A 23,195-nucleotide genomic window follows, 5' to 3' on the forward strand; every position below is an offset into this window, starting at 1 on the left:
GTGGGTTGTGTGACGGGATACTTGTATCTAATTCGAGTAGATGAAGCGCTGCACAAAATGTTCAGCTGAAAATAGTACATATTACTCATGAAAATATGCGTATGTGAAGATCTCGGTTGACACTGCCAAGGCTGCGACATGGTAGTCGGGCTCGTACCACTGCGTCTTCTGTCCCATAAATTAGAACAGCGAGCCTAAAAGTGAGAGGTAACTTGACTGGACCATTGCTTTGCTGCCACCTTACTGCCGATGCCTCTTATCACCATCACCATTAGATCATTATCTCTGTTGCTCTTGCAACTGACCATGGTGGTCTGTTGTTGTGCGCTGGTGTAATCGAAATAAGAAAATTCTTGCAAAGGCTGAGAGCAGGACATTTCAAACCTCTTTTTCCGATTACGGCGGCCTACGGGCACCCTGTGCATCTCGAGTTTTGTGCATCACATACATTGCCTGGTTCTCATACCATGATACCATCGTGTTGCACCGCCATGACCACGAAAAACAGATGTGGCTACGCTGGGTAGCGTCAGTAAACGGATGCATGGCCTACTTGAACTGTATTAATATGTACTGTGGGCTGACTTCTAACGAACCGACATTGTGTCGAGCCTTTCTGTGAGACGTCGGGCTGCCTGTCCGAGTAGTATCGACACCGCATGGCCCTGCTCGGCGTGCCACTCCAACGAAATCGGTCTCCTCTTGCATTGAACTGTAGAGGACTCTGTGAAGGTACGATAGAGATGAGAAGTATTAACGCTTTCAAGATGATGCAAAGACAAAGTGAGGGTATCCATGACAAGAGAGGAGCTGGCTTGGGTCTGAGGACCGCGCAGTTGGCAAGCCGTACGGTTGCCCAGCGAGATCCCCCTGAGCAGGCTTCAGCACGCAACGACAAGAATCCTTTCCACATATGCAGGTAACCATGTCATTTGAACCTACTAGAGAGAATTTCATGTATGGCACAAGATGCGAGGCTCTAGTCAGGCTCTGCTTAAAAAAGTAAGTCTACCTGTACTGGACATGGCCACGTCCGCCGGTGTGGCAGTTAATATCTTTAGATGAGCCGCATGGCGTCCTTTCTGGACCGGGCGAGACCTATCCGGTGGTCACCGGCCGTAAAATAGATAGAGCAGAGCTTCGGACAAATGGCACTGTTCCCACTAGTGCGTTTTCTTTTGGTTGGTTGTATTCCTATTTTCGGCTCGCTCGCCATCGGATGTTGACGCGGTGATGGGGGGGGAGGGATCTGGGGCCGAGACCTCGAGCCACTTTCCGGGTGGCAGCTCCGAGTCAGAAGAACGACGCCTGGTTCGAAAAAAGCTTTCAACGTGACAAGTGGCATTCTGAACAGCGCTTGGCGCTTGCAGCCGGTAGACTACAACCACGGCACGAGACCAAATGTAACCTAGTATCGAAGAGGCGGCGGCCGACCCCTTGAGCGGCGAGGTCTGCACCCTGCAGGATATCAGGATCGGTCTGCGGGTTGGTTTAATTATCGTGGCTGCAATTTACAGTCGTTGGGTAAAATTTGCATGCAGTACGGAATAGAGTTGGTTGGTCGGGCATTTGCACAATGCTTCGACTAGTTATCAATTCTCACGACTTGCCGCTATTTATGTAGCTATGCGGAACCAGTCTATAGTCAGTCAGTCAAAGTTCACCATGGCACAAAAGTCGTAAGACAGAATTGCCCCAATACGCATTTCAGAACTTTGACTGCATTCGCGCATCGGATTTGGACAGCGTAGCCAATGACCCATTCTCAACAACTGTTTGCCCATGTTTGGGGTTTGCCATGCCGCCTGAACCCGGTTCCCCAGATCTTCAGCCTCCGTTGCAGTGGAGGAGGACCCAATCAGGAAGGGGCTGTGGTAGTGGTGGCGTGGCGTTAGCTGGCGGCAAGGTTACGTTACATGAAGCTGAGGTGCGCTAGAAGGTCAAGGGGACTCCAGAATAGCAGCCACAGTGACAACGCGAAAGAATGGAAATTGGCCGCCGTCAGCTCCGGTGGCCAGCTGACCCGACGCCATCCTTTGCCTTCGTAAAATACTAGGACGTTGGGCGCGCTCATGCCAGTATTCACGTTTCGTGTACTCTGCGCAGCAGCCCTTACTCTTCACTGCGCTGTGTCTAAGAAAAACAGTGCCGCGATGATGGCCTTGGCGGGGTCTTCGTACAGTAGCGACCGTGGCTGCTGCCGAAACGGCCAAAAAAATCGAGACGCCACCGGGAGAATACTCGTACCAGCCAGTGGTGGCGGGCTGCATGCAAGGGCGCCACGATCTTAAATAGTGTCTGTTTGTGGACGGTGTGCTGCACAACCAATAGGATGGCGCGAGATTCGGTCCTTTGCTTGGAGTGAGGTGTTGGCAACACCAGTCCATTCATGTGAGCTGTTGATATGAGGATCAGCACCTTCGGTCGGCCACAGTTGACAGTCCTGAAAATGGCAGTATCCATGCTGCCGCAGATAGACCGACCAGTTTTAATTCGAGAACCGACTCGCAGCGTAACACAATAAACCGCAAAAACGAGGCGAGTGACACATGGCCAGCAGTAGCCCTGTCACCCCCAACCGGCCATGTGCAGCACCCGTGGCCCGCAGCGGGTCTGCTTTCGATCTACTGAAATTTGCTGGCAAGAAAAGTAACAAAATGAAGAATTTTTCTTCATGGAGCCGGCTGAGGGACGAGCGTCATTGCTGGAGTGTCTTCTGATCGAAGGGGAATAGAGCAAAGGAACCATTTTGTCATGGAAATGCTTTGAACATGAGTCTCGGATGAGTCGACAATTGAGGGACGGTGGTGACTCGCAACTGCGGCAACGGTGACACGTGCCGCTCGTAAGGGGACGAACTTTCCGGGGTCAAGCACCTGAACGCGAAGCCAATCGGTTGCCTGCAATTTTATTTCGCGACCGGTCAAATGGTAGTTCCTGAGACAGCCATCGCTTGCAGAGACAACCGTTCAAATTTTGACGACCTACCCTTGTCCATCGCCGCAGTAACTCGTAGAGTCGACAGCTGCCCTACGCCATCAGCCGCCCGTGCCCCGATATTGATACGTAAAGCTAGCCCAGATGATAAAGGGCTGCGCATAATGCGGGTTCTGGCAGGTGCTGGTTGCTGCGATAACGGAAGGTCTGTGATGCAGCCAACGCGTCGTGTTAATTACCGGTGTGGCTTGACGTTATCACAGCCTGTTATTATCTGGCTGTCCATGCGATGGTGGTGAAAACGGCCCCCAGTGGAACAATGCCGTCGCCGTATCGTTGGCGAAACTGGTGGCGTGAAAAAGCCTTTTGTTGGCGGCGCAGGCTGCCAACGTGGTTGCTCCCCCGCTGTCACGTAGCTTTCTGCGTCTGGGGTTGGCCCAGTCCCCCAGGCTCTCAAGTGGTTCTAGTGAGCATCCCCCATTCCATTCCCCTCGTCCGCGTCTCTGGATAGTTAAGCCCGCCCTGTAGGTGTGGGGGAGAGTTTGCACCCCATGGGCTGACTGCCAGCAACCTTTGCCTGACACATGGTAGCCAAGCCCGCGCCGAGGGTCGCCTGCTCGGGTGGTGCAGTCCATGTATGTCACCGGGGCTTGGGTATTTTCTTGTCGTTCGTAGGTGCGTTGCTGGCAGGGAGTCTGGTGTGCAGTGTCTGTTTTCATTGTAAACTTCTGCATACAGCGAGCGATCCCTGCTGCTGGCTATCGTGCAGGTGGCGGATTTGGATTCGACGTTACAGCCTGCAAAAATAGAACAGAGACCGACTGAGACACCACACAGCAGCCTTTTCTGGCAGGTCCCGGAGGCTTATCCTCACAGACTAGCTCCCACGGCGGAAGGTTTTTTTCTCCTCACAGGTCTTTGGCCCAGGCTGGCTCCTCGTCCGGTCATGGGGAAGTCATGGGGGCCTCTAGACCAAAACTAGCCCAAGGATGGCGGGTCCCCGTATTTTGTTCCAATCTAAAACCCCGACGCAATGCGCGGGCTGTCCAGGATTGGAAGAGTGTTGTCTGTCAACGGCGTCCACATTGGCTGCATAGAGTGGCGAAGGTCGATATTAATTGCATTAAAAATTGAAGCGTTGATGAGGAGATGAGAGGGGGGAGATGGACTGGACGAACTGTTGCCAGCCGAGAGACTGAGTCGCCAGCTAGAATCTTTATCGTTAGCGCAAACGGAGAGAGCGATAGCTGACTGTGCCAGCTGGCAGCCGTTGCTGCTAGCAACTGCTGCGCTGAAGACAGACTGAGGAACAGAGTCAAACAGCAACCGGCTAACTATCTGCATCTGCTCGCATTTCTCTTCTTCTACCAGTACAGCCCACATCCCATGATTCGCCTGCTCCTCATCTCTGACTCGCTCCTCCATCAACCACATCGCTCCATCCATCGCAGCCTCACCTGCAGAAACACACCAAGCCCGGATGGATTAGAGCCGCCTTGCCCCATCCAGCGAGCAACCGTCCATCCTACCATCCATCAGCCAGCCGAGCCCAAACCTGGTGGCCGCCGTCCGTCCATTCAGCAGCCAGACATTGACTAGACCCAAGCACTACGCCCTGGGGGTCAGCCACAAAGCACCAGTCTGTTGTTGCAATTAACTGCCCCTGGTGCCTCTCTTCTCCGGATACCACCCTCCACTGTCCACTTGTCTGCTCCACCCGGACGGCGCTGGTGTGTGCCATCCCTCGTTCTCCTTCTCCATCCTTTACTAACAGGGCCGCTTTGTGGCGCTAGCACCGTCCACCCAGCTCCGTCGTGGGAGCGCCGCCTGTGAGACGCCGGTCCTTTTTAGAATATAAGGGTCTCGCCCCCGACCTTCAGCTTCACCTTTGCTCTCGTGTCTCTTGTCCATTCCTCCAACCAACCCCATCCTCGACCCTCCCCCTCATTGGAGCCAGGCACCCCGCATTCTCGATAGGACAACGTCGATCATGTCTGACGAGCACAAGGAAACCGTCGTCGAGCACTCGGCCGACTCCAAGGAGTTTGCCCACAGTGTTGACGACGTCTACAATGGCAGCACCGGCGGCTCCCCCGCCCGTCCCGCCGGCTGGATGTACAAGGGCTACACGCCCTTTGGCCGCAAATTTGAGCTCTGGTACGCCTCGCCCAAGGTCCAGCTGCTCATGATTTCCATGGTCTGCTTCCTCTGCCCCGGCATGTTCAACGCCCTCAACGGTCTCGGTGGCGGTGGTCTCCCCGACGACAAGGCCTACGTCGGTGCCAACTGCAACGTCGCCCTCTACTCTACCTTTGCCGTCTTTGGCTTCTTTGCTGGTACCATTACCAACCGTCTTGGTCTTCGCCCTGCTCTCGCTTTCGGTGGCGTCGGCTACTGCCTCTACGCCGCCTCCTTCCTCAGCTACAAGCACACTGCCAACGAGGGCTTTGTCTACTTTGCTGGTGCTTTCCTCGGTGTCTGCGCTGGTATCCTCTGGTGCGCTCAGGGAGCCATTATGATGGCCTATCCTCGCGAAGAAGTCAAGGGCCGTTATATTTCCGTTTTCTGGATCATTTTCAACTTTGGTGGTGTCATTGGATCTCTTGTAAGTTGTCTCTGGACGCGTTGCGCATTGTGTCTAACCGAACTTTTCTAGATTCCTCTTGCCCAGGCCGCCAATGACAAGTTTTCCAACCAGGCCTCCGATGGTGTCTACGTTGCTTTCATCATTCTCATGGTCATCGGTGCTGCCCTTTCCTTCTGCCTCTGCAACGCCGACAAGGTTGTCCGTGAGGATGGCAGCAAGGTCATTATCATGAAGAACCCTACCTGGGCCTCTGAGCTTAAGGGTCTCTGGGAGACCTTGTACCAGCAGCCCTGGATTCTTCTGCTCTTCCCCATGTTCTTCTGCTCCAACATCTTCTACACGTACCAAAACAACGGCGTCAACGCTGTTGCCTTCAACGCCCGTACCCGAGCTCTCAATGGTCTCCTCTACTGGCTTGCACAGATCGTTGCTGCTGTCATCAACGGCTTCGCTCTCGATTACAAGGGCCTTAGCCGCTCTACCCGCGCTCGTCTTTCTCTTGCCTTCCTCATTGCCTGTACCTTTGGTATCTGGGGTGGCGGTTGGGCCTGGCAGAAGGATCAGCCTACCCGTGAATACTACAAGGATCACAAGGATCAGGCCAAGCTTGACTGGTCCGATGGTGGCAAGTTCCTGGGCCCCATGTTCCTGTACTTCTTTTACGGCATGTACGACGCCATCTGGCAGACCAGCATCTACTGGTACATGGGTGCTCTGTCCAACTCTGGTCGCAAGGCTGCCAACCTGGCTGGTTTCTACAAGGGTATTCAGTCTGCCGGTGCCGCCATCTTCTGGCGGCTGGATGGCATGCAGCTGCCTTTCGACACCATCTTCGGTGCCACCTGGGGTTGCCTCGCCGCTTCTCTTCTCATTGCTGCTCCCGTCATTGTCATGCGCATCCAGGATCACGTCTCTGTCGAGGAGGACCTCAAGTTCTCCGACGAGACGATTGAGGATGTTACTGTCGTCCCCGAGAAGCGCATTGATGGTGAGGCTTAAGGCTTGGTCGGACGTTGTACGTTTTTATTTGGAAGGATTGGAAAGTTGAATGAACTTCTGACGTAGCCTTGATGACTGCGAGTACAACTAGTACGCTTTTTATCTGTTTATAATAGCCGGTTTGCATGCTTAGCATCTGCACATTTACTGCTTCAAGTAGACAATATACCCTGCTTAGCACTGACTTGCCTGACTGGACGTATTTGTGATGGTGAATTCCCAGTCTGCCGAAGTTGGGAGTTTTTCATTCAAGGCTGCGATGGTATACATGACTAAATTTTGTACAAAAGTGGAATGTAGAACTCCCAAACAAATGATATCACGACTTGGTGTGTTTTGTCTCGCCCATCAAGTCCAGGAAAGCCGCCTCGGCGTGGTCTCCCATGGTGTAGTGCGTATCCTCGCCAAACTCGTGCAGCTCCGCATTGGGCAGCTTCTCGGCGAGATAGCGAATGGCCTCAATCGGGGCATTCGCGTCCCTTGTGCCGTGCCAGATCTTGATCGGCGCGTCCCGAAACGTCACGTCCTCGAGGCGGAAGCCCCAGTCGTCGTCGGTCAGGATGCGCGCCTCCTGCACGGCGCCGTCCGGGCCCTGCGCAAACGGCTCGCCAATGAGCAGGTTGAGCAGCGCCGCGCGCTGCTCCTCGACGGGCCGCTCGTCGGGCGCCACGACGGCGCTCGGCCGCGCCGCCGGGTCCGCCTGCAGCCTCCTGGCCTCCTTTTCCTGCGCCTGCCGGTTGACGAGCTCGAGCCAGGCGTCGAGCCGCGTCGTGACGAATCGGGTGCCGACCAGCCAGCGGGCGAGGCGCAGCGTGACAGCCGTCAGGGCGCCGAGGACGCCTGGGCACCAGTTGGCCAGCACGCGGAGGACGCGCCGCGACCGCGACATGTAGTGCCGGCCGGCGGCCCAGGGCGGCGCGCCGGCGAAGAGCCCGACAGCCGTGAGCGTCCGCGGAGGCAGCGCGTGCGCGCACGCAACGGCAAAGGGGCCACCGCCTGACAGGCCCATGACGGCGAAGCGGTCGAGCCCCTGGCTGGCGGCAAAGGCGGCGACGTCGCGCGGCCAGTCGAGGAGCGCGCGCCGGGGCAGCTGCGGCGTCGACAGGCCGTACCCGGGGCGGTCGAGCGCCAGAAGGCGGACCGAGTGCGCGAGAGCGAGCTTGTGCAGCATCTTGGCCTCGATGCGCGAGGATGGGTAGCCGTGGAAGTAGAGCAGCGTCTTGCGCCCGTGGGCGTCACCGTACTCGGCGAAGCCTAGCGAGCGGCCATCGGGGAGGGTGATGGTTTGGTTGTGAGCTGGGTCGGAAGCGGTGGGTGTTGCGGTCTTTCCTGGCGTGGATGAAGAGGTTGTCGACTGGGTTGACATTTGTCTTGATGAGAGACGAAGCAGTCGCCGCGTTGAGGCTCGAGCAGCCATGGAGGGTGATGTGTGAGATTTCAGCCTGACAGTGGCTAAAAGTGCGTGGTGGATGGTAAAGGTCTATAACTATGATCAAGGGGGAAAAGAATGAGTGTTATAGGCTTTAAAAGAGGCCCACGGTTTCGCACGAAAGTCCGTCATCTTTTTTTATCGTCTGAGTTGAAACTGTCCGGTTTGTTCTCGCTCCAAGTGTCTCGAGCTCACAGCCGTAGCGCATGGTAGAGCCTAATTTGGCAAAGCGCCGACGGCGTGTGGGGGCGCCCTCGGGGTGACGGTGATTTACGAGACCGGGATGAGGTCGGTGATGCGGTGCGGTGCGGGTAGGCCGTGTGGATGTAAATGATGACTAGAGGGAAATTGGAGGCAGAATATACTTTTTGTAGTCGAAATCTCAAGTTGAGCGAGAATGGTTGCCGCGACATGGAAACTTCACCGTCAGCTACTTGAAAGGTGATGTCGCGTGGGGGTACAAGGACCATGGCAAGCAATGGCAATGGAGTACAGAGTAGGGTGATGGAAAAATAAGGGGCAGTGTCTATGAATTTGGGCAGATATAAAGAGAATGGAGTAAAGAGCAGAAAAGCAATCAAAGTAGTAGAAAAAAGACTGTGAAGCCAAAAGGTTAATCTCTCCGTCCGCTCTCCGTCCGCAGGCTTGGCTGCACCGCCGACTTTTGAGAGTGACACCCTTGAGAGTGGCACATTCGAATGCCAGCATAAAGCCGCTCAGAGTCCGTGCTATTTTACTTGGCATTGTGAGTTGATTCGCACCTTTGGCCCAGGCATATCATCTCGTGCGCAAAATAGAGACCAATGATAGCCTTTCACATCAGCGGCGAGCTTTCTGGCGCAGGCTGAACAGACATTTCGGCGTCCTGAACTTGTCGACAGCCGCATCATTGAGTGGCCAATGGGCCGCAGTCCTCCTATCGAGGCGTCGCCGAGAACTTATAGACAGAGTTTACTTCAAGCCTACACACATGCCCACTGAACCGATACACCATCACCCAAGCGCGTAAGTAGCCACTTCACCTGGAAAGCTTTACCATAACAAGACACACGGCGCTATTTGGAACCGAAAACCACAAGCTGGAACAGCTTCAAGTGATACATATATGCGATGAGCCGCGTTTTTGCTTTTTGAGAGAATCCCGACAACCTTGTCCTGCACCGGGTGCAACAGACTGTGCGCTTGTGACTTCGGGCAACAAAAAGAGAGGCTCCAGGCACCCGACGGGGGTCCTTTACCTCTAGTTAGGATCTCACATGCGCTAAATTAATTAATTAATTCATTCATTCATTCATTCATTCAACAGACTGTGCGCCGCTTGCGCAGCTTTTGTCGCGGGCAACACCCGCCGAGCTTTCACAAACAATGCGCCTTGCCACAGGTCTCTCACCAACGAAGCACTCATATTAAAATACTAATTAGATAAAGAGATTGTCATTGTTTCTGATTACTTTGCCCTTTACTAGGTACGACCGACTCTGGCCCAGATGCTAGGTGACAACGGTCGGCGTATCATCAAACTTCAAGCGACAGGGCCTACGGCGAGTAATGGGCGTCAATATCGCAGATCTTGCGCGGCAGGGCATCATAAAGAAAACAGTTTCGATGGGGTGGTTACTGGTTTTCCTTTAGATGGATTACAACCCGAGCGTTTAGAAGAGCTCCGAGTGGCCACGTGCAATAAAACTGGTAATGGTATTGTCAATTAGATTTTGGATCTTTACGAATTTGTTGCATTCACCTCAGCAAATATGACACTTGAAGTAGGAAATGACTTTACTTTACGTCCAGACTTTGACGCGGTCCTAATTCAGACGTCAAAGCAGTCGCTCCATCCTTTGGCTGTACTTGACCGATGACGATGATGGCAAGTGGTAATAAAACGGCTCCGTGGCAGGCCACTTATCGGAAGCTATTCGGTCATGCAAACGGTGCTGGAGTCGTCTGCCTCGCCGAAAGGCACATCCACGTTCCACATCAAACACAGCCCGGATGAAGGGCCTCATAGCCTCTGCCTCGCGAACAAGGTCTGCCAGTAATTTCGACCTATGGATGCGCCAAGTGCGCTCACCATACTCTGTACTGTTTTCTTTAGGTAGCATACTGCTCTAATTGAACGGGCCTGGCTTTTGCACGACGCACCTCACCTGCACCTCACTGACCTCGCCGTTTGCTGAGCAGCTCGCTCTGCGCCACCTTCTCTGGGGATGCGCCCTTTTTCCCTCGTTCACAGGTTTCTTTCTCGGCTTTTTTCCTGCTACTGCATTTCTTCCGCAACCCCTCTCCGGCAGATACCGTTATTCTGCGAGTGATCCATTTCCTGCGCGCCTTTTCCCTCTGCACGCGCTCGACGGGGTTTTTTTTTTATCAAAGCCAACAGGAATACCGAAACAATCCCAAGCGCTCCATGATGAGCTCCAAGCCACCGAACCAGGCCGCAGCTCCAGAGGGCGATCTTTATGACCCGCAAGGTATGCTTCATTGATGTCGCACTGGCTGGATGCAGCTGGACACCCCTCTGACAAGATATATTAGTCGCCCGCGAAACACTCACCAAGTTTGTGGGCCTCTGTGACAAGATGATCGCTACAAACGATTCCGAGAAAAGCCGTGAAGACTCGCTGGAGCTGGCAAAGTGTGTCGACGTGCTGGGCGGCCAGGTGCGAAAGCGCCGTGAAGCCATCGCTTTGAACAATCCCACACCAATGATTAGCATGACAAAAGACGAGCATGCTGAGTTTCTCGACCTTTACAAAGCCCTGAGCACTCGAGTTCCCCACAATGCCGAGATCGTTTCTGCTTTCCACGATCTTCAGGATGAGCGCCGCGCTTCCCAGTGATACCGCTACAACAGCACGTAGCATGCGCAGAAGGATTGAGGCTGGAGATGCCGAGCAGAGCAGTTTTTGGGAGGCCTGTCAAGATGGAGGCGGTTGAAGAGGCAGCTTGCACCAGGCTCCAATTAGCACTCAGACCAGAACAAACCTAGGAAATCACCGTCACCAGATTCGAGCATGTGCTGCTACTTTCTTAAGTCCTCAGATTCCAGTGATGCACGTAGGAAAATTCTACTTCAATAACCTATAGTCCTCACCACCTAAAAAAGTATTAGCCTTATTCCCTGCTAAGTTTTCATATTAATTACAAGTGTGGCAAGGCCTACTTAGCATCATGTAAGGAAACTTATAATAAATACTTACTAGGTATAGTACTATGTAAAGAAAAACACTATAGGCAGATTTGAGATAGGCTACTAATTTTCAAATTCCTTCTAAAACTATGTTAATAGGTTGAGGAAAATCCTACAGGAAAAAGACGGAGTTATGACCAGCTAAAAGCGTCGGCTTTGTTTTCCATGGAGCCTTCGTGCTGACCGCCAGCTATGGCACTTAGTTATAACCCACTTTGCATCATCCAAGGAGACTAGTGATAAATGCTTGATGGGTATAATGCGGTGGAGGAAATAGGTTCTACTCATCACGCCTTCTGCTGTTCTGACCGCGCCACATTTTGGTGCATAAAAGCTTATTGATTTTTAATTAACCCTGATCTGTGCCTGTGGTAACGCCATGTCAATCCTGATGTGTCTCTAGTAACGCCTGTGAAAATCCCTTTCTCGTCCGATCCTTCTCTCAGCATCTCAGCAGTCTTCAAAATTCGAACGCTTGCCCTTCTGTATATGTAGCAAAGTTTCACAAATCCCAAATTGCTTTTCATCTTAGTCTCTTGTATAACCTCAAATCCTGACCTTCTCTCTGTGGCAGGCTTTCTGCGGCAAGCACCATGCGCCTCGCGCGATCCATTCATTGGTCATGCGAGCCGCAAACGCATGCGACATTCTTTGCCGCCCTCTTACCTGTTTTCTTCAGCGGGATCACTCACTCATCTCCTCAACGCTGCTAGTAGTGCTGCAGTCCGAGTTGTCGCTGTAATCAGAGCTGTTGTCTCCACACTGCATCTCCTCGTCGGACTCCGGAAGCCACTCTAACTCAGCACGAGCTTCCTCATCATCCGTTAGAATGTAGGATTCACCCTCGCTGGCGCAGTCAGAATCCTCAGTGAGCATGCTAGTCGCGGCGTTGTAGTACGTGGATTCATCCGCTCCAACCACGGCGGCAGGCTCCTCTTCGGTTTCCATCTCGGCAAATGACTCCTGGCCGATAGCTGCAGCATCTTCATTGGCTTCAGCTTCGTTGATGGCTTCAGAGTCGGCCGCTCTCTGCTCCAGATCCCGTAGAAAGATCTTGTCCAGATTGATGGAGCTCTGGAAGCAGCTAATAGCAGCGTGAACCGGAAGTGCGCCGCTGTATTTTCCACAGACGTAAAGCTCCCTCCCCTTCACGCGTGCCTCGTTCGCATCCACTAGGCGAGAAAAGTCCTCCAACGGCTGTGTGATGTCGTCGAGACGTCTCGAGGGACCGATGCCAAAGTCGTTCTGCAAAAGCGTCTTGCTGTTGGCTGCCTGCAGTGCCTTCAAGTTGATCTCCTTCTTGTAAATTGAGGTGCGTAACATTCCCATGTAGAAGTTGCGCTCGCAGTCTGGATCGCTGGTATTGTTGATCTTTTGAACAATATGCGCCATCTTGCCATCGTAAGGGGCCCAGTCTACCTTCGCTGGTCCAATGCACTGCCTCTGGGCTTGGCAGGATTTCCAAACTTTGAGCAGTAACTTTTTCATTTCTTCGATGGAAGAGGAAGAGCGATCTTGATATCGGATGCACCACTCAACGACAATCTGTCGGCGCATTCTTGCGTCACAATAATGAGTGAATTCAGGGTCGCGTAGCTGTCGGGACAGACGACGAAGAGCTTCTCCAGTCAAGCCTGCAGACTCTACTTCTGGCCAGTATTTCTGCATAAAAGATTAGTTAAAGTCTGAATCATTTCAAAGGTGCACTCACTTTGAGTCTTCTGGCTTCACCGTTTGCCTCCTCCCGGAGCCAAGGATCTTGGCCTCTGAACAAAATGTTCAAAATGTGATCAGCTTCGTTGTCGGGCACCTCAATGTCCAATCCCGAAGCTTGGGCGTATCTTTCCACCTCTTTCTTCATCATTACCAGGTAATGCAAGTCATTAGTACGAGAGTGCATCAAAACCCCGAATGTCATTAAGCTAATCAAGGTCTCGTGGGCATCGGCTGGCTCCTCCAGCACTTCGAACTCTCTGGCAGCGTCATTGACATTCCCATGGATGTTGGAGGCGGCGACAGTATCTGAACTCGCAGTTTGTTCGCCGGTAGCCTCCGGAGCGGGGTTTGCAGCGGGAGTGTCATTGACAACTGGGGTCTGATTAGCATGGTGTAAGGAACTAGGAGGCTTTCTCTAGAGCTCCTACCTGTCTGTGGATCTGGGGCAGTTGGCGCAAGAGAGGTGGCGTTGTTCAAGCGTACAACTAAGGTCATCTCGGAAAGGCCGGCATCTGCTTTCAGCTAACATGTCAGTGACAGAGTTGTGCTGAGGTGACGGCGGTATGACTTGCCTTCAGCGGGGAGGTTTCCCGCAGGGTCTTGGCCGGCACCAACATCAGTCCGCTCAAAATCTAGGAGAGCCAAAGTATGTTAGAAAAAATAATAGGATGAGAGTAAAAGGAGTATTGCAACCTACCCGCGGTCGGATCCATGTTTGTTCTGCGTGGCAGGTTCAACGAATGCTGCTTGACGGGATTCAAGGTCTTTATCGTGGAGGTTAGTGATGAAAGGTAGATGGAAGAAAGCGAAAAGGAAAAGAAAAAGTTGTGTTACAGGAAGAAATCGGACTACCTCTTATAATTATTCACAGCCCACGCTGGAGAACTGCCGGCCAGTGCGGTGAACACGTAGAGGCGGTGGGAATTTGGGGCCAGAAAGAATACCAGAGAGACTTCACGAGATAGGGAGAAATCAAAGTGAGACAGGGTGTTTCTCAGCTCACCCTATCACCGAATTTAGCGGTTAAACAGAGCGGGCAATCTCCTGTTTGGCCGTTTGCTTCTCCAGCCGCCGTGAGTGGCAGTTAACGGCATACACGTCACCCGCCCGCCCGCCAGCTGGCAGCTGGTCACTTACGCAGACTCTACATCTACATTTTCTTTTCCATCCAGTCTGCCTGCTGTTTTCTTCTTCATCATCGTCGCGAGCGCTTGAATACCATACCTTGATTCGCTGAAGATAAGTAGAAAGGCTTCCCGCTAACAGTTTCAACCTCAAATGCTAACTATCCCAGTACAGCTTTCTGGCGCGCCTGTCACTCACTGTCATCGTACGCCTGAGGCCAAGATGGAATCCCTCAAGCCTCTGAAGGAGATGACCAGAGGCGAGCGGCTCGGTAGCCGACTGGCCCGTGGCAGAATCAACGAGGCCATCGCAGACTTCAATCTCCGCGTTTGTTTTCGTGGGCCGGATCCTGGCTCCGAGTCCTGGTTAGACCATCATTTGACGACTCATGTTGACCCGAAAGCAACGTTTAAAGTGGCTAGCCAGAAGCCCCATGGTGAGAAAGCTGACGACGCATCTGATCCCATCCCTTCACGGGGATGGGCTACGCCGAATCCCGAATCATTCATGAAGAAGATCGTCAATGGAGAAACGGATGACTCTGGCGCGCCCAGAAGCGACGCGATTTTCAGCTTTCTGGTAAATCTACTCCCACCACAAGCCGTTCAAACTGTAAACACCATGCTAACTCGACAACAGGATGCCGGGAACAGTGCCATGTCTGCTGCGTCTAGTATCGAGCTCCGCGCTGTCCATCGCATCATCGAAGCGACTACTAGGCTCGGTGGCGCGTTTTTTTGGGAAGCCGCTGGGCGCGACCGGGCTCTATCATCGATTGTAGCCGCGCACATCGTCAGAAAACAAAACGAGCTCCCAGGGTACATCTTGGTTGTATGCCCCGAGGCGCGTGTGGCTCATTGGTACAATCAGACCCAGCGCTCCACGCCGGTAGGTCACTTTTCACCTGTTACTCTTCCACCATCTTGCTTGCTAACAACCAAGTAGAACGGGCCGTCGAATACCCTCCTCCTCAGCGATTCCAACGTTCCGGCCGAAACTTTGAGCAGATACGACGTCGTCATCTGCACCGAGACATTCCTCAGTACTAGCTTCAACGAGATCACGGAGTTTGAGCACTTTTCCAAAGTTCAGCGCGTTTGTGGAATGAGTTTCGAAGAGGCCAGCAAGATCGTCAGGCCTCCTGCGAAGCGTCCAAGCGCACCGCTGCACAGCTACGTCGCTGGCAAGAGGGCTGCTATCCTGATCGTTGATGATGCGCACCATTTCAGCGTGGAGACCTCACTGCTCAACCGCGCTGTGAGGTCTTTGCAATACGAGCACTGTGTCCTCGTCACAGCTACACCGATGCCCAACAGCTGGGATGACATCTCTGGACAAATGAGGCTTCTGCCAGGAGGGGGCCCCTTCTCAACCGTCGGTCACTTTCGACACGTCTTGACAGGGCAACTGGGCTCCTGCGACAGGCCCCATCCTTCTGGATTGGCGATGCTGGAGACGTTGCTGGGCGGCCTTGTCGTTGGACAGGCACCGTCGACTTTTTTCCCGTGGGAACAGTGATCGCGGCCTGAGCAAGGATAGGATACGGGCGCAAGGTGGAAAGGCTTTCTTTTGAGATGGGTCGCTAGCAGTTGCGGTATGTGTCCAGGTGCCACGATGAGCGCTGGCTCGCCCCTACGTAGGGTGAAGCTTGGAAATTTAGAACGGTCGCATTTGAGGACAGCATAGAAAAATATATTCGCACTAGCAAAGCAGAGGAATAAAATGCAGTCATATCGCTAAAACAGTATCGGGGTTTCTTTTTTGTACTGATGACAGGTTCTTTGCGAGCTCCTCTCCAGCACAGCATTCCCGCGACGGGCTCTGTCGGACAGCACAGTCAACCACGCCTCCGTGTCCCGTGTATTTTGTATGCCAGAAGCTTGTAGACAAAACAGAATTGCCCGAGTGTTAGCTAGCATATTCTCCATCGATTTCTTTGTGCTCGAGTTTATGTCGAAATAAGAAACTCGGTGTGACCTAGAGCGGCGGCCACGCCTCACTCGCAGGTCGCGACAGTTTCAACAGCTCTTGTTATATACAAATAAATGAATGCCTTTTAACAATGAGATCAGCCTCTTATGGCTCGCCTAGCTCAGTTGGTTAGAGCGTCGTACTAATACTCGAGCATCTGCTCAATATAAGTAATGCGAAGGTCACAGGTTCAATCCCTGTGGTGAGCAACTATCCATTAGTTGTCAAGATCTGTTTTTTGTCTCTTGATTTTTTAGATCTCAGATACTATCTTTTTCCTTTTTTTTTTTGTTATTCTCCTTGTTGTTCTTGTTTCTTCTTACTTTTCTTATTTCTTTTCACGTCTCTTATTGTTTTCCTCCTCTAATGCGTTCCTGCACTAAGTGGCGTGGTTAGTTTGTTGAAGACTTCGAAACCAGTCCCCAGACCCACGCACGAGAGGAGCTCTCTGGGTCGCATTGTGGGCGCATAAATTCTTGTCTACGCGGCTCGATTTATTCTGCTTACAGTAAATACTTCTTGTCTTGCCATTTTCACAGAATTGTTTGTGCTTGTATAGCGACTACTTGAAGCCAAAAGGCCATCACAACTAGCGAAAAGTACCTCCAGAAACCATCACCAAGAAATTAAAGAAGTCGCTCAAAACCAGGAACGCCTTGCAAATTGTAAAATTCTTGCCGTCAGGCACAGCCATACTGAGTTTATAGAGTGATGCTGTGCATTTGTTGCCCCATCGCCCAGCACATATAATGATAGGTACTTCAGCGCTTGACGTAGGCTAGTTCAGACTCAAAAGATGCAGGACGCACAAGCCAAGTCGTCGTCAGTTCACTGTTGCCGCTTTTCTGTTTACATTTACACTGAGAATAGATGTCAGGGTGCAAAAGATTTTGCCAGTTGAATCTTGCGAGTATGCTGCTTTTGGTCCGCTAAATTGATGGTCACAGGATCGATCGCTTGCCTGTAGAAGCGCGGCGTCTTCATCGGCCAAGTGCCAACAAGAGTTCTCCACGAGGAAAATGTCGTTTCAGGGCCATAAACTAGCACAGCTCTCTTCGGCATCACAGACACTTTGAGATCGTGAGTGCAGGTCATTGAACCTCTGCATCGTCGCGGTCGGAGAACCGTCACTTCCACTGCACCAAGCACGACACAGTTGCAAAAGTATCAGGTGCAAAAGTCTTCAGATATGAACATTGATTTTAGTAACTATATGTACTCGGATATATACCTGCTAGCTGCTGAAATATAAACAAGGTCGGGTGCTAGCAAATTTCCTTTTTTTTTTTTCGAGCTAGTTTACTTTTGGGCCCAGCCGAGCTGGTTGTTACCAGCATCAAACACAACATAGGCAGCCTTGAGGGCAACATCACCAAAGATGGACAGGCCGTTGCCGCCGTTGGACTGGAGGCCACCGAAGCACTGGCTGCCCTGGGTCGCGTAGTTCAAGAGGCTGCCGTCAATGGTAATCTGTCCGTCGCCGACGCTGAACGAGAGGCTCGGCAGCTGCGCGCTGCAGTCAAAGACCCAGCCGCCCTGCTGGGAGTCGTTGACGGCGCCCGATACCTGCTGGTAGTAGCTGCTGACGATGGAGTCGTCGAGCAGCAGCAGGGTGGTGCCCGTGTCGGCGATGCCGCTGACGGAGCTGCCGCCGACGCTGGTGCTGAAGCCCCAGAAGCCCTGGCTGCTGTCGACGGACGTGTAGAGGATGTTCTGCGCGCCGCTGGGGATGCCGCCAAAGACGTAGCTGCCGGCCGTGTCGTGGCGCAGATCCGCGACGAAGAGCGGGCTGTCGAGCTGGGGCTGGACATTGTCGAACCACGTCTCGGCGCGGTTGGGGCTCACCGTGTTGAGCGAGTCAAAGGAGAGGCCGAGGAGGCCGTCGTTGTCGCCGCTGGCAAACTGCGACGACACCTGCGTGGCCGACTCGACGACCTGGTTCTGCACCGTCAGGCCGCCGACCGTCACGCTGTCGGTGTAGACGTCGCCCGAGCTGCCGGAGCCGTCGGCGTACTGGATTGACCACGACTCGCCCGACTGCTGCTGCGAGGTCGAGCTCTGGCCCGGGTTGTAGAGGTTGTGGCTGCCCGGGTTGGGCGTCTCGGTGGAAAAGACCCAGAGGTCGGCGCTGCCCGTGTCAAAGTCGAGGTTGAGGTTCTGGGCGGGCGTGCCGATGGAGACCTGGACGAGGTACTCGAGGTCGCCCTGGTCAGAGTTGGCAATGGCGGTGCCGATGGCGCGCTTGGCGTGTGCGTTGCTGGTGGACTCGGCGGCCTTCTTGAGCGAGTCCGGGATGGGGATGTGGTACTTGTTGTAGGCGCGGGCGAGAGCCAGAGGTCCGTTGCGGCCGACAAACTTTTCGCTGCGAGTCTGCTTGAACTCGACAACACCGATCTTGGTCTTGGCAGGGAGAGCAGCGCCAGCGGCCATGGAGGCCGACAGGAGCGCTACAAACCAGCTTCCAAAGTTGGAGCACTGCATCTTGACTAGAAGTTGATAAGGTTTGTGAAGAGTATGTTCTCAAATTAGATTGATGCTGTGAAGAAATCTTTAACTGAAGCTCTGTTGTCTGGTCATTAACTCTTGGCCGAACTTCTGACAGTATTTATACAAGTCTGCTCTTCATGTTTGATCCCTCGGCTTTAGTTCCAACACTGCGGCGAATAATACAGTGCCCGCTGATTTCCGTGATCTACAACCCTGACCTTCCAGATTCAGGACGAATGTTTGACAGTAGCCCGGAGTTGGAAGCTGGTGAGATCTCGTCGGTGTCGACGAGCTACCACACTACGGCGGCATGTAGATGACAACATCACCAACACCTTGTAGTAAGTAAATTATTGCACTTACTCTATAATAGATTGTGTGGCATGCTAGCATTCAAATGGAAGTCCATCGGCAGGACGGCACTTCGAGGTGGTCTGCCATCAGCCATCGGAAGTGCGGCATGAAGCAATGGCTTGGCCGAGTAGCAGGATTAGCCCAATTCACGACCGCCAGGCCTGCATCTAGTCCGGGGTCACAATGTGGCAGCAGGGGCCTAGTGTCTATTCTTAGAGCGACTTTGGCACCTTTGATGGAAAGCCCGGCATCTCGTCCCCTCGTTTTGCTGCTAAAAGTAGACGTGGCACAAGAGATCCGTCCGGCGGGGGCCGACTTGGCATCAACTAGGCTTATCAGGACAATGGCGCTCCTGCCTGATTAGGAACGTCGCATCGCCATAGCTGCCGAGACGCCGCGTTTTCAGTCACTTGCTAGTGGCACAAGCCAATTAGACGGTGAATCTGGTAACTGCGTAATTTTGGTGCTTACTGTACAAGGCTGGAATCATGATGCCATTCGGTGGCCTATCTTTTCATCACGGCTTTCGCGTGCTGGGCAGTATCTTTGGAATCAAGTACAATTGAATGTATCGGTTGCCAGCCGGAGGTGGCGGCAGTCAGCGTGAGATCACTTCTGCATTCGGATGTTCTGCGATCTCAGGCGAGTCTTGTTTGAGAAGGCGCTTTCTAGCCTACGGCACCGGTTCTCGCTGTTCGAGGTACGGCACGCGTGATAACCTGGGTGCTGCTAGACAGTCAGCAGGATCTACTGAGGTTGCTCTTGAAATTACAATTCGGCTTCACGGCGCAGAGGAGCGGCGCAAAGAAACAGTCAATGTAAGCAGAGCGCCACACCAGAATGTGTGCAGCCAGCACCATGAACACAGTGGTCTAGCACTGCTCTACTTTCCCAAATCAAGCACATTACTTACCAGCTGCATTTTCTGCGCTACAGCTGTCGGTCAAAAATATTAGGAAATGGAGATTTTGAACACCAGAAAAGGGGAAGAGGCCAAATTCTGATCCGAGACCTTTTGGTGGCCGATATCAGAAATCTTCAGAATTTCCGGGCGGAAACCGACACTGAGCCCGGGCGAGTCCCACAACAAGTACAAGAATCAAACACTCCAGAACACTGCTGCGCAGTAAGAATTCCGTGGATTGATGAATGAATACAGAGTGAAGATGAAATAATCGAAAAAGCCAAAGGCAGAGATAATTGACTTGCCATAATTGGGCCACCACTTTAAGAACACAGTCGCTCGGCCAGGGTCGCCGAGCCCAGAGCGCGCCTCCGCGTGTGATCAAAGAAAGTCTTCAGGCTAGGGCCTTTCGCAGATTGTGAATCTAGTGACGGCCAGAAGGCAGCGAAGCCCACCTGCGAGCGAGACCGGCCAAAGGACTGCGCAGCTCAGTCAAGTCCGCCAACAGGACCAGCAGGACCAGCAGCAGCCAAAAAGAAGAAGAGTTGGAGGGCAAAAAGAAATCATTCTCAGGTCACGGTGGGGATCGAACCCACAATCTTCTGGTTCGTAGCCAGACGCCTTGCCATTTGGCCACGCGACCAAGCTATTTGATGAGGACCAGAAGCGGCCAAAATGCGCTCATACGTACTGCACTTTTCAGCGTTTCGTCCGGTGTAGCAGCCCTACATGATGGCCCGCCCGTTGAAACCACCCGTGGCGCCTTGCCTACCCTACATCTAGCTTCCGGTAGAAGTTTTCATGGTGATGCTGGTTGCATTTGGTTTTTCTGCTTTCCTGCTACTAAAAAGCATATCCGTGACTTGGCCACGTGTTTAGTTGGCCGGTTAGATCTCGTTCTGATGTAAATGCCGGTACCTACTGGTGCAGCTAATAGAGTGGTTGCTGATGACCTCACTGACCACTACTTGTCAACATGCAAGTCAACTCATCAATGGCGGAGAGCTCAGGATCAAGACAAGTCCAGCGCACTGCAAATTACTCAGTCACAACTTCAGCGGTCCTGGGTAAACCAACGATTTTTTTTGGTACGAAAATCAAGACTCAAAATAGCAACCGGTATACCTAACTGATTTTTTTCAAGTAAAAGAAAAGGCAAACGTCCCAAAAAAAATAACAAGAGGGTGTAGTGGTGTCATCATGAAAATGTGTCAAATAAAAAAAAGACGTTTCAATAGACTCGCAGAGATTGCTCCGAATACAATCAGACCCAAAATCTCCCAAGCCAAGATATCCCTTTCTCCCTACTTTGTCCTTTGTTCAAGGCCCTCCCCTTTTTTTGGTAACTCGCTCGCTTCCTTTCTCTCTTGTCCCCTTTCTGCCTCTTTTTTTTTTTTTTTCGTATTTTGTTTCGGTGTAAGGGAGGAGACGGAACAGTGCTGATAGAAAATGGCCTTCGGCAGCAAAAGAAGGCAAGACGCAAGTGAAGAGACCACATCAATTATCCCCCAACTGTAGATAAACCATTTTGCTATCGGTTGCCCGCTCAAGCGAACCATTTTATGCCCTCTTCTATCCCAACAAACTCAATGCATGTTTGTCTCGTCGAGCTGTAGCGCCGCGAGCGCATTCCTCCTGTTGGTTCAGAACCGCAGCGACAACACGCTGCCCAGTCGAAAATGCGAGGGATCCAGGCTATTCGTCGCTTATTTGCCGAGGCTGGGGAAGGCAGACTCGTCCTTGGTGTTGATGTTAGCAGCAGGGCCAGCAGAGCGACCGCCACGGGCACCACCACGGGCACCACGCTCGCCGCCGCGACCACCGCGACCACCGCGGTCACCACGGTCGCCACGATCGCCACGGTCGCCGCGGTCACCACCACGGTCACCACGGTCACCACCACGGCCACCGCGGGCACCACCGCGGGCGCCGCCACGGGGACGGTCAGACTCGACGAAGCGAGGGTCAAAGTCAATAGTCTGCTTGACCTTGCGCTCACGCTCACGCTGCTTCTTGCCGCTGCCACCGGTGACGTACTCCTCCTCCTCGTTCTCGAGAGCCTTGGCGCCAGCCCACTTCTTGTCGAGCTTGCTGCCCTCGTTGGCCTCACGGACCTTGTGGCCGCCAAGAGCGAGCTTCTTCTCGGCCTGCTGGGCGAGGTAGTCGCTGTACGAGACACTCTTGTCCTCGGGCTCAGCGGGCTCGGCATCAGCATCGGGAGCAGCGTTCTTGTCGCCCTCGGCAATAGCCTCACCGGCCTGCTCGTCCTTGAGCTCGGCGTTACCCTCGTTGGAGCCCCAGGCCTGAGCAGTCTGCTTGGCAGTGGTGCTATCGGCGTGGTTAGCAAGTTGCTACACAGCATTCTTCGGCTGTAGGCACGATGGGGGGACTTACTCTCGGTTCTGGCGCGAATGACGATCATCCTGGTCACGGGGGCGACGGCTGCCACGGCCTGAACAAAGTGTTAGTACTTATGAGTCGTGTACAGGCAGAAAAGAGCGCAGAGGAAAGAAACGTACCGCCACGGGCACGGGCTCCAGCGCCACCACGGGCACCGCCCTCACGGGGAGCCTCGTCAGTGGAGCGAGCCTGGTTGCGAGAGGCGCCAGCGTTGCGATCGCGGAAGGCTATGGAATTCGGTCAGCTTCAATCGTGCCAAGTTGCCTTGCAATATGCAAGAAATACGCGGGCTGGGCAAAAACTTACCACCCTCGCTACCACCAGGGCCGCCACGGCGGTTACCGGTAGCACCACCCGCTCTCACGGGAGCCTGGGGTTCAACACCTCGCTTGGTGGTGTGGGTGGTGGCCTTGTCGACAGTCTTGACGGGGGCGTTGGGCTTAGCATCGCCATCTTCGTCGTTGCCTGAGAATCGATGCATGGTCAGTACGGTGGACGTGCTTGAACAAGTAAAGAGCTGCCGAAGATGCGACGGCTTCGATCTCGAGTCGATTCCATGTCGGATAAAGAGCTTATGCAAAACAGGGATTTGGGGGCGTACCGAAGTAGGCGAATCGGTTCTGGAAGACAAACGCACAAGTTAGCTAAATCGATACTATTGCAGTCCAAATTGCCGAGCCATATCATCTGCGCATCACACTGCGACCATGAGAACACGCGCCAGTTTTCAACAGTCCATCGAAAAGTGCCGTTTTGTTGTCATTCAAAATCGTGCAAACCGATTCAACGGGATGGGTGATTGTCTCGACAGCAACTTGGGATGATGCTCTCGAATGGCGTGCAAACACTCGCTGGCGGCTTTTTCTCTCGTTCGGGCAAAGGGGCAGCAGGCGTTGTCTCGATATGCTGGCAGGGCAATCCCGGGGCATGAATCATCAATGCATACCTGAGAGGTAAGAGAAGACGACATCTTGGTCGTGTTGTTTATGGCTTAACGCCTACCGACGAGGAGCTTTCAATGGCGGGTGGGAGTGTTGACAACGTGTGTGGTGGCAGAGGCAAGAAGAATGCTTGGGATCGCATGACCTGTGTGGGA

General features: G+C 53.2%; 9 protein-coding genes across 9 annotated transcripts; 3 read left to right on the forward strand and 6 right to left on the reverse strand.

The window, feature by feature from the left end:
• Positions 1–81: 81 nt before the first annotated feature.
• On the reverse strand, positions 82–708 carry LMH87_007145 (uncharacterized protein; the record flags this gene model as incomplete). Its single annotated transcript, XM_056192186.1, has 4 exons — positions 82–168; positions 223–239; positions 467–519; positions 575–708. 4 exons carry the CDS (start codon positions 706–708, stop codon positions 82–84), a joined length of 291 nt encoding a protein of 96 aa, XP_056060430.1.
• Positions 709–4,927: 4,219 nt separating this feature from the next.
• Positions 4,928–6,523, forward strand: LMH87_007146 (uncharacterized protein; the record flags this gene model as incomplete). Its single annotated transcript, XM_056192187.1, has 2 exons — positions 4,928–5,542; positions 5,594–6,523. The coding sequence occupies 2 exons, from the start codon at positions 4,928–4,930 to the stop codon at positions 6,521–6,523; spliced, it is 1,545 nt and encodes a 514-aa protein (XP_056060431.1).
• Positions 6,524–6,842: 319 nt separating this feature from the next.
• LMH87_007147 (uncharacterized protein) lies at positions 6,843–7,940 on the reverse strand (the record flags this gene model as incomplete). The annotated part of the gene is made up of 1 exon (XM_056192188.1): positions 6,843–7,940. One exon carries the CDS (start codon positions 7,938–7,940, stop codon positions 6,843–6,845), a length of 1,098 nt encoding a protein of 365 aa, XP_056060432.1.
• Positions 7,941–10,359: 2,419 nt separating this feature from the next.
• Positions 10,360–10,792, forward strand: LMH87_007148 (uncharacterized protein; the record flags this gene model as incomplete). The annotated part of the gene is made up of 2 exons (XM_056192189.1): positions 10,360–10,423; positions 10,488–10,792. The coding sequence occupies 2 exons, from the start codon at positions 10,360–10,362 to the stop codon at positions 10,790–10,792; spliced, it is 369 nt and encodes a 122-aa protein (XP_056060433.1).
• Positions 10,793–11,826: 1,034 nt separating this feature from the next.
• Positions 11,827–13,571, reverse strand: LMH87_007149 (uncharacterized protein; the record flags this gene model as incomplete). The annotated part of the gene is made up of 5 exons (XM_056192190.1): positions 11,827–12,804; positions 12,854–13,230; positions 13,287–13,370; positions 13,431–13,490; positions 13,556–13,571. 5 exons carry the CDS (start codon positions 13,569–13,571, stop codon positions 11,827–11,829), a joined length of 1,515 nt encoding a protein of 504 aa, XP_056060434.1.
• A 634-nt stretch (positions 13,572–14,205) lies between these two features.
• On the forward strand, positions 14,206–15,501 carry LMH87_007150 (uncharacterized protein; the record flags this gene model as incomplete). Its single annotated transcript, XM_056192191.1, has 3 exons — positions 14,206–14,562; positions 14,623–14,871; positions 14,929–15,501. The coding sequence occupies 3 exons, from the start codon at positions 14,206–14,208 to the stop codon at positions 15,499–15,501; spliced, it is 1,179 nt and encodes a 392-aa protein (XP_056060435.1).
• A 1,752-nt stretch (positions 15,502–17,253) lies between these two features.
• On the reverse strand, positions 17,254–18,435 carry LMH87_007151 (uncharacterized protein; the record flags this gene model as incomplete). The annotated part of the gene is made up of 1 exon (XM_056192193.1): positions 17,254–18,435. The coding sequence occupies one exon, from the start codon at positions 18,433–18,435 to the stop codon at positions 17,254–17,256; it is 1,182 nt and encodes a 393-aa protein (XP_056060436.1).
• A 762-nt stretch (positions 18,436–19,197) lies between these two features.
• LMH87_007152 (uncharacterized protein) lies at positions 19,198–20,328 on the reverse strand (the record flags this gene model as incomplete). The annotated part of the gene is made up of 6 exons (XM_056192194.1): positions 19,198–19,208; positions 19,267–19,301; positions 19,478–19,521; positions 19,709–19,731; positions 20,005–20,068; positions 20,296–20,328. 6 exons carry the CDS (start codon positions 20,326–20,328, stop codon positions 19,198–19,200), a joined length of 210 nt encoding a protein of 69 aa, XP_056060437.1.
• A 1,077-nt stretch (positions 20,329–21,405) lies between these two features.
• LMH87_007153 (uncharacterized protein) lies at positions 21,406–23,069 on the reverse strand (the record flags this gene model as incomplete). Its single annotated transcript, XM_056192195.1, has 6 exons — positions 21,406–22,027; positions 22,094–22,151; positions 22,219–22,326; positions 22,406–22,564; positions 22,701–22,719; positions 23,046–23,069. The coding sequence occupies 6 exons, from the start codon at positions 23,067–23,069 to the stop codon at positions 21,406–21,408; spliced, it is 990 nt and encodes a 329-aa protein (XP_056060438.1).
• Between the last annotated feature and the right edge of the window lie 126 nt (positions 23,070–23,195).

Source organism: Akanthomyces muscarius, chromosome 1, assembly GCF_028009165.1.
Source record: "Akanthomyces muscarius strain Ve6 chromosome 1, whole genome shotgun sequence".
Taxonomy (NCBI): domain Eukaryota; kingdom Fungi; phylum Ascomycota; class Sordariomycetes; order Hypocreales; family Cordycipitaceae; genus Akanthomyces; species Akanthomyces muscarius.